The sequence below is a fragment of the Falco peregrinus genome, chromosome 13 (genome assembly GCF_023634155.1).
Source record: "Falco peregrinus isolate bFalPer1 chromosome 13, bFalPer1.pri, whole genome shotgun sequence".
NCBI classification, from domain to species: domain Eukaryota; kingdom Metazoa; phylum Chordata; class Aves; order Falconiformes; family Falconidae; genus Falco; species Falco peregrinus.
Genome location: NC_073733.1, coordinates 15,216,560 through 15,230,468, shown reverse-complemented (window position 1 = coordinate 15,230,468; position 13,909 = coordinate 15,216,560). Strand labels below are relative to the sequence as shown.

The 13,909-nt window shown below is 50.8% G+C and overlaps 1 protein-coding gene across 4 annotated transcripts in view; it reads left to right on the top strand.

Annotated features, from left to right (window-relative positions):
• Positions 1-2,010: 2,010 nt before the first annotated feature.
• MBNL3 (muscleblind like splicing regulator 3) overlaps positions 2,011-13,909 on the top strand; it is a 93,262-nt gene continuing 81,363 nt past the window's right edge. The window contains exon 1 of one of the 4 annotated variants that reach the window (XM_055817803.1): positions 2,011-2,109. Coding sequence is in view for 1 of the 4 variants with exons in the window: in XM_013295482.3 (XP_013150936.1) it covers positions 3,692-3,694 (3 nt within the window). In the remaining 3 variants the exon portion in view is untranslated. Of the gene's footprint in view, positions 2,110-3,471; positions 3,695-13,909 lie in introns of those variants that run through there. The other 3 variants (XM_055817801.1, XM_055817804.1, XM_013295482.3) reach the window with 3 other exon arrangements.

Sequence of the window (13,909 nt, the reverse complement as noted above, 5' to 3'; positions counted from 1 at the left end):
ATCTTCAACTGACTTTGCAAACATTAACTAATTGATCTCAACTATGAATCAGTGGCGGTAACTAGGAAGAGAGGCGAAGTGATCTGCTCCTGCTTGCGGGGGAAGTGGTTGTCAGAACAGGGTGCAGAAATCAGGGCTCCCGCATTGCTGCTCAGACCACGAACACCAGCGGTTTTATTAGTCATTTCCATTAGTGCTGCTGTCAGGGAGGGCCACTCTTGTGTGCAATAAACAACCTCGTCTGCTTCTGGTTGAGCTCATGCTTGAGAAAATGTAGCAAATGCCGCCAAACCCATAAAATCCTGATATTTTTTTTTTTTTCTGAAAAAAGTGATTGACTTTGTTTTCTTCAGCGACTCGGTAGCTGCCGGTTGTTTTCAGCTCACCCTAACAAAATGCGTCATTAAAATACCTATATTTGCAGGAATTAGGTGCTGAAGTCAGAAATGGCTGGGGTTGCTTGCAGCCAAAGTCTGTGAGGGCCACATGGGTGAAGACTGACTTGAAGCATCCTGAAGACGGCTGCCAGGAAATTAGCTCCTCGTTTGCAGTATGCAGAACATGTACGACGGCTTTATGATTTACTCTCTCATCTGCTTCACATTGCGCCTGTTTTCCCTCGCGACTGTCCTGGCGTACGCAATTTTCTGTTGCAAAACAGGAGTGAAACTGAGCGCTGCAGCGTGGAAGAGCTGTGCCACTACCCAGGTAAGGGTGGCCAAGCCCGGGCGGGGGCGGGGGGGGGGAGGGACAGTTGCTTTGGGGACAAGGCGACCCAGCGAGGGGATGTGATGGTGGCTTTGAGGACAGATGAGATGTGCCTGGGGGGTTGTGATAGTTTCTTGGAGGACAGAGGGGACACCACCCTTCAGCAAGAGGTACAGTGATGACTTTGGAGATAAGGGTGCGCGCTGGGTGGGATGTGGTGGTGGCGGCTTTGGGGACAGTGGGGAGACAGTGGGGGGATGTGATGGTGGCTTTGGGGACAGCGGGGGGATGTGATGGTGGCTTTGGGGACAGCAGAGGGATGTGGTGGTGGCTTTGGGGACAGGGGGACACAGCAGGAGGATGTGATGGTGGCTTTGGGGACAGCAGGGGGATGTGATGACGGCTTTGGGGACAGTGGGGACACGGCATGGGGGTGTGATGGTGGCTTTGGGGACAGCAGAGGGATGTGGTGGTGGCTTTGGGGACAGCGGGGGGATGTGATGGTGGCTTTGGGGACAGCGGGGACACAGCGGGGGGATGTGATGGTGGCTTTGGAGACAGTGGGGGTGTGTGATGGTGGCTTTGGGGACAGCGGGGATACAGTGGGGGGATGTGATGGTGGCTTTGGGGACAGTGGGGACACGGCAGGGGGATGTGATGGTGGCTTTGGAGACAGCGGGGGTGTGTGATGGTGGCTTTGGGGACAGTGGGGATACAGTGGGGGGATGTGATGGTGGCTTTGGGGACAGTGGGGACACGGCAGGGGGATGTGATGGTGGCTTTGGGGACAGCGGGGACACGGCAGGGGGATGTGATGGTGGCTTTGGAGACAGCGGGGGTGTGTGATGGTGGCTTTGGGGACAGCGGGGATGCAGCGGGGGGATGTGACGGTGGCTTTGGCGACAGGAGGGGCACAGCAGGCACAAGTGATGGTGGCTTTGGGGACAGCGGGGACTCGGTGGGGGGGTGCGGCGGTGGCGGTGGGTCCAGCGGCCGGGAAGGGGTGCGGTGCCGGGCCCGGTGCCCGTGTCACGCCGGCGCAAGCGGGGGGCGGCAGCGTAACCCCGCAGCCGCGGGAGAAGCCGCCCGGGAGTCCGGCGGGGCAGCACCGGCCCGGAGCCCCCCGGGGCCGGCCGCCGCACGGGTGGGCCGGTGCGCGGGGCCCGGCGGGGCGGGCGGGCGCCGGGTCGGGCCGGGCCTGCTCGGCGCGGCCGGCCGGTTGCCATGGCAGCAGCCAGGCGGCGCGGCGGCGCGCGCGGCCGGCGGGGCGCGGCGCGGCCCCGGAGCGTACCATGTGCGCCCGGCGGCGGGAGGCGGCGGAGGGGCCACGACGGCGGCGGCTGCTGCTGCCCTGCTAGCTCCGCCACGGCGGGCTCGGCGACCGGGAGCCGCTGCGTCAATGTAACGGCGTCGGCGGGGCGAAGGGGGGCGTGTGTGGGGGGGGGCGCCGCCGAGTGGCATTTCCACGCCGCGCGTGGCCGCCAGCCGCGGGGAAGGAGGAGGGGGTGGGGGGGCGGAGGGCGGGCGGGAGGCGTTAAAATGGCGGCGCGCAGCCGGCCCCCGCGCTAAACCGGCCCCCGTGGCTCGCCCCGTGCCGCCGCGCGTGGCACGGTGCGGCCGCCCGCTGCCTGCTAGCGCCGCCGCTGAGGTAAGGCCGGGCCCGGCCCGCGGGGCACCGGCTGCCCCCGCCGAGCCGCGGGGCGCCCGGGGACGGGTCTGGCGCGTCCTGGGGAGGGGGGGTCGGCGGGGACGCGGGCGCGTCTGTGGCGGCGGCGGGGGCTCGTCCCGCGGCCGGGGCGCGGCGGCCGCTGGCGGCTGTCCCGGGAGCGGCGGCGGGCTGGCCCGGGGGTGCCGGCGCAGCGCTCCTTTGTCTGTGGCCGGCCCCGGGGCGCCTGCGGAGGGGGGCTACCGCGGCGCCGGGCGCTGCTGCGGCGTGCTTTCGTTCATTTCAAAACAACCAGGAAAAAAAAAAAAAAAAAAAGGAAAGAAAAGACTAAAAAATCCCGCGCCAAAACTAATTTTTGCAGCCGAAAGTGTGCCAGGCGCCGTCTTACCCATCGCCGCCTCGTAGCGTAGCGAAATGCCTGCTCGGAGCAGGGTGGGAGCGGACTTTTACTTCTGAAAAAGCAGCGCAAACTATGCGGAGCGGAGCGGTCCCCTGCCGCTACAGCGGGGAGAGAGGGGCCGGAGGGGAGGGGGGATTTTTTTTCCTTTTTTTTTTTTTTTTTTTTTTTTTTTTTTTTTTTTTTGACTCTTATGAAGACATGCGCATTTGTTCATTCTTGCCACCGCACTGGAGTCTGCCTAGAAACAAAGAACACAGCCTGGCGAAGTTGATGCTGGCTCCGAAAGTGTGTGGCTTCTCTCTTTTTTTATTTTTTTATTTATTTTTTTCCCCCTCGTTTACTGTGCCGTAGTTAAAAGCCTCGAGATATTTCCTTGAATTATCTCCATGTGCCTGCGGATGGATTCCCCCCTGCTCCCCCCTTTGCCCCCCTCGACCCTACCAGGCCAGGTCTACGCATTTCGGAAAGTGCAGCCATGATAGATAGAGCAAGTTCTCCCATTTTCACCCAGCCCCGTGGTATGACAGTTCGCAGTAGGTGTGCCTTCCGACGGGGAGCCACCCCCTTGCTGAATCATCGTGGAGCGATGGCCGGACGGCTCGTCCGCTCGGGGAACAAAATATTCCCTGGCAGAGCATGAGGTGGTGGCGAGGTGAGACGCAAGCAAGAGACCTGTTAGCATTCGGCTCAGGCGGGGAGGAAAAACCTTGCCCTGGTCGTGGCAGCGGTGGCTGCGGATGCAGTTTGGAGCTCAAAGGCAAGGCGTGCGCTGCTGTAAAGGAACGTCCCCTGCCTTTGAAGTAGTGAAACTCCGAGGGCCTGATCCTGCAGATTTTGCTTCTCTGAAAACTCCTTTCTTGCGCGGATAGCCTCCGTGCGAAATCAACACCTGGCTCGGGGGAACGACGTGCGAATTCATGGTATTGCGCAGCGGTGGTTATTAGCAGTAATCCTGTAATACGTTTGCACAGACAAGTGCGTGAGCAGTAGTGTCGTATCCATGCTGTCTGCCTAAAAGTAGTTTGTTCTGCACTGGTGAAAGTCCTTGTCTTCGTTACCACAAGGGAATAACGACTTTACCTTTTTGGGGCTTGGGGTGCGTGTGTGTCAGGTGCTGAAGTGTTGCTAGGTATTCCTGCCTTTATTCAAAGGATGCCAAAAAGTATGGGAGTGAGAGGTGGGATGAGCAATTTTGAGCTGGGGTGTATCAGGCAAGACTAAATTGCAGCAGTTGTTGGACACGTAAGGTGATCCTGTAATTAGAGCGAGGTAATAGTGTATATGCCGTGTTGAAACTATGGAGTGTCTGAGTTGGAGCAGTCTGAATTAAGCTAGTTGTTCTGAAATTATGCAGAAGCAGAAGTAATGCAGTTAAAAGTTTCCGTACAGCAGCTTCCATGGGGTTGCAGAGATGTTTTCCCCCTATGGGTCCTCCTTGCGGGTATTTCGCTGTTAAGGTAGTACGTTGAGGCTGCAATGGTGCTGCTCTCCAGGTTAGAGAAATGCCTTATGTGGCACAGTTGTGCTGCTTGGAGCTTTTATTTACTAGTGAAGGTCCAAATCATGCATCTCTGCTGTGGTGGGCGCGGGGGGGGGGGAACTTCTGAAGGGAGGGACTCGGGGGTTTGGCCTTGTGCAGAGCTGAATCATTTAAAGGACTCTGTAATTTGGTCTTAAAACTCCCCTGCCCCCACCACTCTCTATACCCCAAGAAAAGATGTGTGTTAGCAAGGGGGTCTGGTGGAGAGCCCATAGGCTGTGGTCTTTCCAGTGCTCCTGCCAGTGGGGCAGGATCCTCGTGGGGCTCTCGAGCAGCTCTGGTTTGCTGTAGGGTTGTACTAGTGCGGAGCTGTGGTGGTACAGTCATGCACAGGCAGACCTGGGAGGCTGTGCAGAGTTACGATGTGTGGGCACCAGCCCTTCTCACGAATGCTAATTTCCCTTGGTGTGTGCATGTGTATATATATAGACGTGGTACATATTTAAATGAAGTCATTTTAAAATAGTGATGGCCCAGAAAAGTTTGAGAGCTATTTCAGTGTTAGAGTGTTTCTCTTTGAAAGACAATGGCCTGTGCAGAAGCTTCTAGGTGTTACGGGATGTGCTTACAGCAGGAGAAGGTGCAGTCTGCTGTCAGGCGCAGTCAGCCTTCCCAGAAGCAGCTGTGGTTTGCGTATGTGCCTGGTTCAGCCTGTGTGTACGGCTGTGTGTCTGCAGGCCTGGTGCTGTCCTCCAGGCGGTTTGGGATAGACTGGCAGGGGCCCAAAGCAGAGCTGGTGGTCGTTAAGGAAATTAGCCCCTCGGTGCTGTAACCTCTTGTGCTGTTCAGCCTCCTGTGGCATCTGGCCAGGCCAGAAGTCAGGGTGCCACGTCCTTCCCGCTGCCGCAGGGGCGTGAGGGATCCCCATGGAGGAGAAAGAGGGAGCTGGTCTGGGGTTGCCGTTCCTCTCTCCCGGTGCTGGCCCACGTACTGCAGGAAGGTTATTGGCAAGTAGGGATACTGGGCAGTTGTCAGTCTGAGGTGTTGGGGTGTTGCATCCACACAGAGGTTTTTCTAGCAGTTTTCATGCCCAGTTCCACTTCTCAAGCAGTGGTGGCTTGCTCTGCCGCCTCCTTCTCTGTTGGGGAATGGCAGGCATGAGGCCTAAGTGTTGTTATTAGATTTTTACAGACCTAGAAGTTTTCTCCTGGGTTTGCCCCATCTTAGCAAGATGAATACATGGATGTTAGAGTTTTGCACTTGTGCTGCCATCAGAAGTGAGGTTTTGAGAGGCTGTTCTGCACATTTGAGGGAATCTCAAAGTAGGACTTAAAAACTTGTGACTGCCAAGAGGGGGAGGAGGCCTGCTTTCTTACCTTCTGCAGCATAGTTCGCAAATCAGTTGTGAAGCTGGTGCTGTGGTGGAAGAAGTGGTCCTGCTTCCAGCCCTTTCCTCCAGTCTCTTCGCCATCCTTGTGGATTAAGAAGAATATTAAGGAATAGCAAGAAGGAAAGTGATACTTATTTTAGCCATCCCTGCTTCCTTGATTTGCTTGGTCCATGTGGCAACAGAAACGGTTGTTGGCGCAAGTACCTGGGGTCCACAGGCAGGACAGGATGAGGCTGGACTGCTGCTTTTATTAGCAGCACTGGGTTATGTCGTGTTAAACTGACAGCAAAATTGCATTGCTAGAGTCTTGCAAATGGGTCTTTCTTCATACACAAATCAACCACTGCTTTCCTATTCGCCAGTGCCTGCAGCTTAGTCAGGAGCCTGAAAGCAAATGAAGATTTTCTTTGTGGCTAATGTGGCACAGGTGATGATGATGAATCCAGTCTGGATTTGGTGATACCCCTGCTGTGCCGGTGGTGAGAGCTTGGCTTTGGCAGTGAAGCAAACCATTGTGTGACTCAGATGTGTTGGGAAAGAGTACGCAGCTTCATAGGAGCAGGCTTTTCTCACCATGAACATGCTAGAAGTCACATGTGGAAACTAAAATGGGTACTAGAAACACGAGGCGGCTCATTGAGAGCAAGGCTGTGCACTGAAGAGCAGAGTTTGCTTAGATCTCGGTTTCCAAAGGTAGTCATAGGAGCTGTGGCTCTCTTGCTGTGCTTTGAAAACAGAGTGCAAAATGTCCAACCAAAGAAGAACTGCCACCACAGACTGACATGGCATCTTGTACGTGGGTTACCCAGGTCCAGCCTCCAAGCACCCAGCAGGAAAAATGTGAGAAAAATCTTTTGCAACATGATAGAAACATTTGGCTGGGGAGTGATCACAGCCTGGAAGTAGGGGGGAGAGGATGTCTTTATTGAACAGTGTGTGTTTGCTCTTAAAATCCCTTAAAAGCTCTGAAGCTCAAGCTTGCTTATTTGCAGTGTTTGCTATATGCAGTGTTTCAGTGAGAAGTTTCAATTCAGTGTGGATGAGTTGATACAGGAGGCATTCCCTTCTAGGTGATAAGAGAACCAGTTACTTGTGCAATGCACTGGTTTGCTTGTTAGCCTTTTTTGTGAGTTTCTTTTTAATTGGTGTAGTCCAGACCTCTGGGTAGTGCATGCATCCTTCTCTGGGGCAACGCTCAGGTCCTAATTTGTTACATGATTTAAGCAAAGACTTGTCTCTCTTGCTGAAGCACAGTCTTGAAGCTGTAGCATTTATAATAACAAAATATTTTGTAATTCTCTGTTCTCTGCTTCAGTGCAGCATCACAGATACCCCAGACTTTGTATGTGTGTCTGCTCCTGCAAAGGAGTTCCTCATTGTGCCCCGTAAGCATAAAAATGGTATAGATGGACCTTTTTAGTTTGTTTTCTCTGGGTTCCCATGTGTACACAAATTGCTGCTCCTGGATAGGCTGTTTACCTGAATTTGTGCTTGTGATGCTTTTGCAGTTGGGCATCTCTTGCCTGCTAAGCTGTGGCGGTGCGTGTTGTTCTTTTAAAAGGTGTGTGACCTCCCCTTTTCCCGTGCCATCTTCCAGGAAGGATTGTCTACCCAGAGCGATGTTATCGTCCCTCATTTTAAATGGTGTCAGCAGATATTTATTTTTTCCCTTCTCCCCTCCTGATGCTAAGTACCCACCATGGGAATGAGTTGTCTTGTATTACTCACACAGAGCAAATCTGTGGCTTGGCCTCCGAATTACATGGCCCTGCTCAGCAAGGGTGAGGTCCTCTGCAGCCCAAGTAAAGGTGCCAGGAGCTGTTGGCTTGCCTTTTTTTTGTTGTTGTGGTTGGTTTTTTTTCTTTTTTGGTAAAATCACATAGGCCAGTAGCGAGTGGAAAAAAAGAACGGTGGCCTTTGGAGCTGGGTATTTTATGTCTGAGGGCTTCTGAATGCATAAAATCAGAGAGAATGTGTCTGTGTAATCGGATCTGCTCTTGAAAGCCTTGCGGAGGGCTGCATGCTGCAGACATAAGCTGTGTCAATAAGAACTCTATTCACCCTCGGAAAACAGCCTCGTGATCGGGTTTGACTGGCAGGCTTCCTAAGGGAGGGCCTTTTTTTTTTTGAGAAAGAGCTCCGATTTTTTGGCGGCACTTCTGCCTTTTCGAGCTCCCACTTATTGTTCTTTCCTTGGTGTGACCAACTTGGATTTTTTTTATTTTTTTGGTGCTGGGGCAGAGGGAGGATTTGATGCAGCACAATTAATGGGTTCAGGGGGAGTTTCCTTCCTCGCAGCACGAGCCCTCCACCAAAGCAGCATTTAGGAGCATGAAACTGAGGGATTTAAAAGAATATGAGGTAAGACTGGAGGTCGCTGCGTGCAGGAGAGTGTACTCTGGAGCATGCTCCAAGTACTTTCTTGCAGAACGGTGGCACAAAACACCTGTCCTTGTAAAAGCCTTGGGTGGTAATGCACAAAATGTGTGGTTTTGCGTGTTTATTTGCTTTTTTCCCTTGGTTCTGCAGATGTCTGTATTGCCCAGAAGTGGTGTTGGGTAAAATTCTGCTTTCAGTAATGCTGGCATAAATCTGCTGTGAAGACAGTGTTGCACTAATGGCTGTAATTTGCTGGCTGCTATTATTTCTTAACGAAAATCACGCAAGTCAGATATCTTACTCTGCTTTATGAAGTATTCTACACCTGGCCTGTAATCTATTAAAATCTTGGAAGGAAAATCTGCTTGAGCTAGTAAATGTGATGCTTATAAGATTTTTCTGAAAGCAGAGTTTTCATCAAAATATCAGGTTCTGAGCTACTGTTCGTGTGTAGTGTTTGTGTAAACAACATTTTCTGTTGCATTATGTGTGTGATAGTCAGTCTTTGCTCTGCTAAAGTCTTAAAGCTATTCTTGTTGGCAATGAGTTACTGGCCTTCACAAAAGAGATGCCAGACTGTTGTTTTCTTGTGTTTCTTTTTTTCTTACAGGTCCCTTGGTCTACCTGTCACTTTTTTTAAAGCTCCAGCTTCTTACTTGAGTGATGATTTGAAAATTAGCTCATCTGTATGTCTTTCTAGGTTATTCCTGTAGCTGTAAATGAAAGCTTGAAAATATAATTAGGATGTAATATGCACAAGCTCAAAAAAAAAAAAAACCAGCCCAACAAAAACCAAAGTAACGCAAAGCTATTATTTAAGAGAAATGCAATTATGTTTTGAGCCAATTGAGGCTTGACTTAATTTCTCAGGGTTTGCTGGTGATGATGCAGTAAAACCAAAATTAACTCCTGAAATACGTCTGTCCTGAGTCAGGAATTTGGCTGGTGAAAATCGAGAGAGCCACCAGAAGAAGGGGAATCCCCTCCCAGGGGAGCCTGGACCTGTACGGTTTGCAAATGGATGCAGCATTTAGGGCGATTCCTGCAGTCCCTGCTTCCCTGGCTCTCCCCAGCTGATTCCCCTTTGATAAAGGCCTGATCTTGCCTGCAAGAGCTTTAATAACAAACCCTGACTGGTTTTGGTGGGATTGGCCTCTGGGCAAACGTTGTGCAGACCCGGGCGGCCGCTGGCCAGGGCGAGCATGGGCAGGAAACGCTGGTTTCTGCACTGCTGGTAGCGTGGGGAGGCCGCAGCTGGGTGATTTGTTTTTACTTCCTGTTCCCAATCTGTTTGGGTCAAAAGTAGCGGTGTTTTTCCATATTAAGATGTTTGGCTTCATTCTGTAAGGCAGCAATAAATTTCACACCATGCACAATGTGTTTCTTGTATTTCAGGGACTCTTTACTGCTGCATTTGACTTTTAATTTGGATGGTGAAACCTTTATTAGTACCTTTTTTGCTGCATAGACCTGCTTTTCAAGGAAAACAGAAAGGGTTGGGTTTTTTTTGGGTTTTTTTGTTTTTTTTTAATCTTTCTATTTTGGAAAGAGCCTTTGAAATAGCTTACAGGTCTGTAGCTGAGCAGAGGGAGGGAGCCAGCAGGTCTGGCTGCCATGGCTGGCTCCTTGGCAGGCTCATGGTGAGATGGGGACACCTCAGCCTGCTACTGTGTTCCTTGGTCATGAGGATATAATGCTGCTGGAGTTAATTGGGATGCTGGGACTTAACTCATTAATGTGTGTGAAGTGTTTGGTAATCTTTTGATGGAAGGTCCTGGGACTGCAGGGCAGAGGGGTGGTGGTTGTGCAGTGCAGGACTGTGACGCCGGGAGGGACGCGTGTGGCTTGATGGACCGGTTGTTAAAGCGGTCCTAAAGGCTGGAATGGTGAGCTGCCAAACATCCCCGGCTTGCTGATGGGGAAACCTTTACAAGGAAAACCAGCTCCTGCAAAAGAGCATTGCCGTGGCTGGCTGCCGGGCTGCTGCTGGGAGTTGTTCTCCAGAGTGCTGGGTTAGTCCACAGCATGCAAAGTGTTACCCCAGGCTATAAGATACAAAACGGATGGAGAAGAGAGGATTGGGTGCTTTGGGCTCTTCCCTGACTGGGCTGGGCAGCAAAAGGGCGTTGGGTTTCTCTCGCCCAAATCTGATCAAAACTCTTCCATCAATGCTGTTCACTCTTTTTAATCAAGCCGCTTGGTTGTAGGATCTCCTACCCTGTCTACAGCTGGCAAGTCAGGTTGGATAGATCTTTTTATAGCCATACCAGGTATCAGTGGGATCCTTTTAAATATAGTCTGAATGTTTTGAAATAAATAGTAATGAGCTATGCTGGCCCAGGGGGCTAGTATTGCATTTTCAGATACATTTCAGTAAAGTTATTTTTGAGGTACAATAAAGAAACAGTAGCATGGAGCCATCAATAGGGTTACAGGTGGTCCGTCCTTCTTTCTCTGAAGCCTCCAGATGCTGGCATTGATCTGACCATGGAAGCCAGAGCGCAGAGGTGTCTTGTGTAGTGCCTCTGTGTCCTTGGACAGACTGTCCAGGTTTGGCACTGGTGTCACCAACTTGCCTTTGCGCTTCACTCCTGGATCCATGAATGTCTCCCTCCTAGGTCCTCGGCTTGTTCCTCAAACCAGGGCCACCACCCGTGAATTCGACTTGACTAATTACTCGGTGAAGCACTCGGCGTGACAACCTTGGTGTCCTTCATTAAGCTTAGCCTTTGTAACGAGCTAGTGTTTGTTGTGCCTCAAGCTCCTAGGCATGGTCTGGCTAATGCAGCAGCACCTTTCATGTGGTGCTTGAGGAATTACACTACAGGTCACGTAAATAAGGCCAACCAGAGTGTGCTGTTGTCCTGCAGGAGGAACAGTGAGCCCCTTCCCTCCAGCCGTTCTGCAGTGACGTGATGCTTCCCCTGCTGCCTCTGGATGCAACCAGCCTCCTCCACCTCGCTCAGAAGCACGGGCAGGTTGTTCCCACCCTTCCCCTGCCTTCTCTGTGTACTCCCTTGGACCAGTCTGCCCAGGACAGCTCGCTTGGGTGGCTCTCACTTGGGACTGACCGCCTTTACTATGATTTTCAGGGTCTCCAGAGCAGTCAGTTGAGTAGCAGTGAGCCACGTTTCTTCTGAGACTGAGGGGATGAGTAGGGCATGTGGGGCAGATTCTGCATGAGGTTTTTTTATCAGCCTTGCTGAAGGGAGAGGCCAGCTGGGTTGGAGACTTCTTCAGCTCTGGTGACCGTGTTGTAATATGATGCGTTTGGTAGCTGATGCTCAGATACCAAGGTTGGAATGAGGCTGCTGCTGCTGAAAGGCAAGTTAATTCTGTCTCCTATGTTAGGTGGAAGATTATCCTTCTGACAAGACCCTGCGATCTGTTTATAAGGTACAGGGAAGTTTCTGGTATGTCTAACAACAGATTTATTTATTTTCTGTAGTGCCACCCGTCTTGTTCCTCTAGAAGGTACCAGGATTTGTAAATTCAGCCCAGCCGTAGAGTGTCCTACATGCCCTTAGTTGGGCAATTACACCATTTTGCATGCCAGCTTATGTGAGAAGCAGTTTCTCCCTGAAGTCTTGGAGCATCTCCATCTGCTGAGCTAACCTGGGTGATACAGTACCTGGTGATTTCTGGATGGGAAGAGTGTTTGGTTGCACAATGCTGCAGGATTCATCCATATTGCAGGGTCTGCACCCATTTCGTCCTGTGTGTTTCTAGTTTATATGACTTTCAGTGCATGCAAAGAGAGGAGGAAACTTGTGGGATATGTCTGGGGAGAGGGATCCTACAGCTGAACTGGAACTTTGGAACTTTTAAATTTCAAAAAGTTTCTCCTCCTGAAAGTAAATCAGTGGCTGACTCTGTTCCTGTTACTGTGCTCCATCTTTAGGTTGCTGGTGCTGGCTGTAAAAACCATTCAATTCCTGGAGGGGTAGTGCAGAGCAATGTCATTAGTTTGAGTCCAAACATTAATGAGGTCCAACCTGAATTTAAAATTGAGTTTTGGTCACCAGCGACAGATACTTTTTGTTGGCCCCCTGTGCCTGTGATGTATTGATGCTGTAGTGTGTCTGGGCTGGCCAGCGCTGTTGGATGCCCTTCCCTAGCAGAGCCCTGGGCTGAGCAACACTTGTTCCTTCTACAGGAGTAACACTGCTGCTGTGCAGGTGGCTTCCCCCTTGCCTGTTGATAGGCAAAAAAGCCATTAGGAGTGCAGAACTTGTTTACAGAGTTATGCAGTTGCCTAAAAAAAAAAAAAGGAAGGGGGGGGGAAGATAGGATGCTTGTTAAATTAACACTACAAATGCGCTTTTTTTTTTTTTTTAAGATGCCTAGTACAACTAAAACTGCCGAGGGGGAGAAGTCCATTATGATGATTATAGTCCAAATATAACATCTTTGTGATAGGCAGAAAGTGAAGCTGACTACAAATGGGAGCAATACTGGGAGGAAGTAAAAAACTTAATATTCTGAATGATAGAAGAATGAATTTAAATTCATTTAATGTCAGTAATCTTTGTATTATTAGCCATAATCTGCTTCTGAGAAGCATACAGATTTGACTTTCTTTTTTTTCTCCTCTCCGTTGAACTGAATTAATAAGAACAGAGTGTTTCTCCTGACCCCTGCCTTTAGACTATGAGCTCCCAAGAGCACAAATTTTTCTGCTGTATTTTTGGACAGCATCTGCAGGTAGTGAAAGCTGCCATGAATAGCAATGCTGGGAGCATGTTACTGCAGTCCCAGATCACTTAGCAAGGGTCTAATCCTGTGTGATGCTTACAGGAGAGTGGAGCTAGGGCTGCAGTCTGATACTGGGTGTGTGGGTGTTTTTAGGATAGTCTTAAACCTGTAGGTTGCCAAAGTGGCTCTCAGCAGAGTGCTTTTGGGAGGAACCCTGCTAGCTGGGAGAGCGAGAGGAGGTGCAGGCTGCTGTATTTTCAGATGTACATTTTTCTGGGGGGTGTACCAGAGGGGAAATACAAATGCAACAGTATTGATGAACTTGATGCTGGATGTATTGTTAGCTGGACTGTTGAGACAGAGGTGAAACTGGCCTTAGGACTGTTGTTTTGAGCCCTCAGTGTGGGGGGAAGAGTGGCATGGCACAGTGGCAGCATCCAACACTTTTGGGTGGGAGGTTACTACGATTGACTTCATGCATCTCTGTTTTGAGAAAGCTGGTGCATGCAAGTTTGCTTAGATTTCTGCAAGAACGTGATGTTGCTTATCCTGGAGATTCAGGCAACCGAAACGGAGAGAGAGAGAGAGAATTAAAACGTGAGATCTGCTTGCTCATGACCTGAATCCCCTAATCGCAGGCTCGTGTAAGTGAAGGTCTTGGGCTGGGTTGAGTAGAGGGCAACTCCACACAATAAAATGTACGTCTGCCCTCCACCTCTCAGAACTGGAGCTTACTCGTGATGAAATACAGTTGTAAGGGCCTTAAACCCTGTCTTAAACCAAACCTGTTGTGTGTGATATTGCTTCCCCTGTCGCAGGCATATAGTAGGTGCATCAGTCAAGATAGGTGTGTGCTACCCGAGCTCCCCATCCCCAGGCCACCTCCCTGGGTGCCAGAATTGCGTTCTGGTGGGTCCATGAATTTTGGAACTGATCCTTCATCTGATGGACTTGGATTAGAGCCTCAGTTGTATTTAACTTTTGTGCTGCTACTTTTCTGTTCTTTAATCTGGGAAGTAACAATTGAGGTGGTTCGTGCAACAGTGTGGCCACTTTCACTGACCCTGTAATGTGCTTTTGATGGTGGATGTTTTTGGTAGGGTGCCCTGCTAATGCCAAGCCAGCGGTAATCCCATGCTTTCAGCTTTCTGTTTAGTTTATTCTAGGTTGTAAGACTGCAGCCAGCAATGT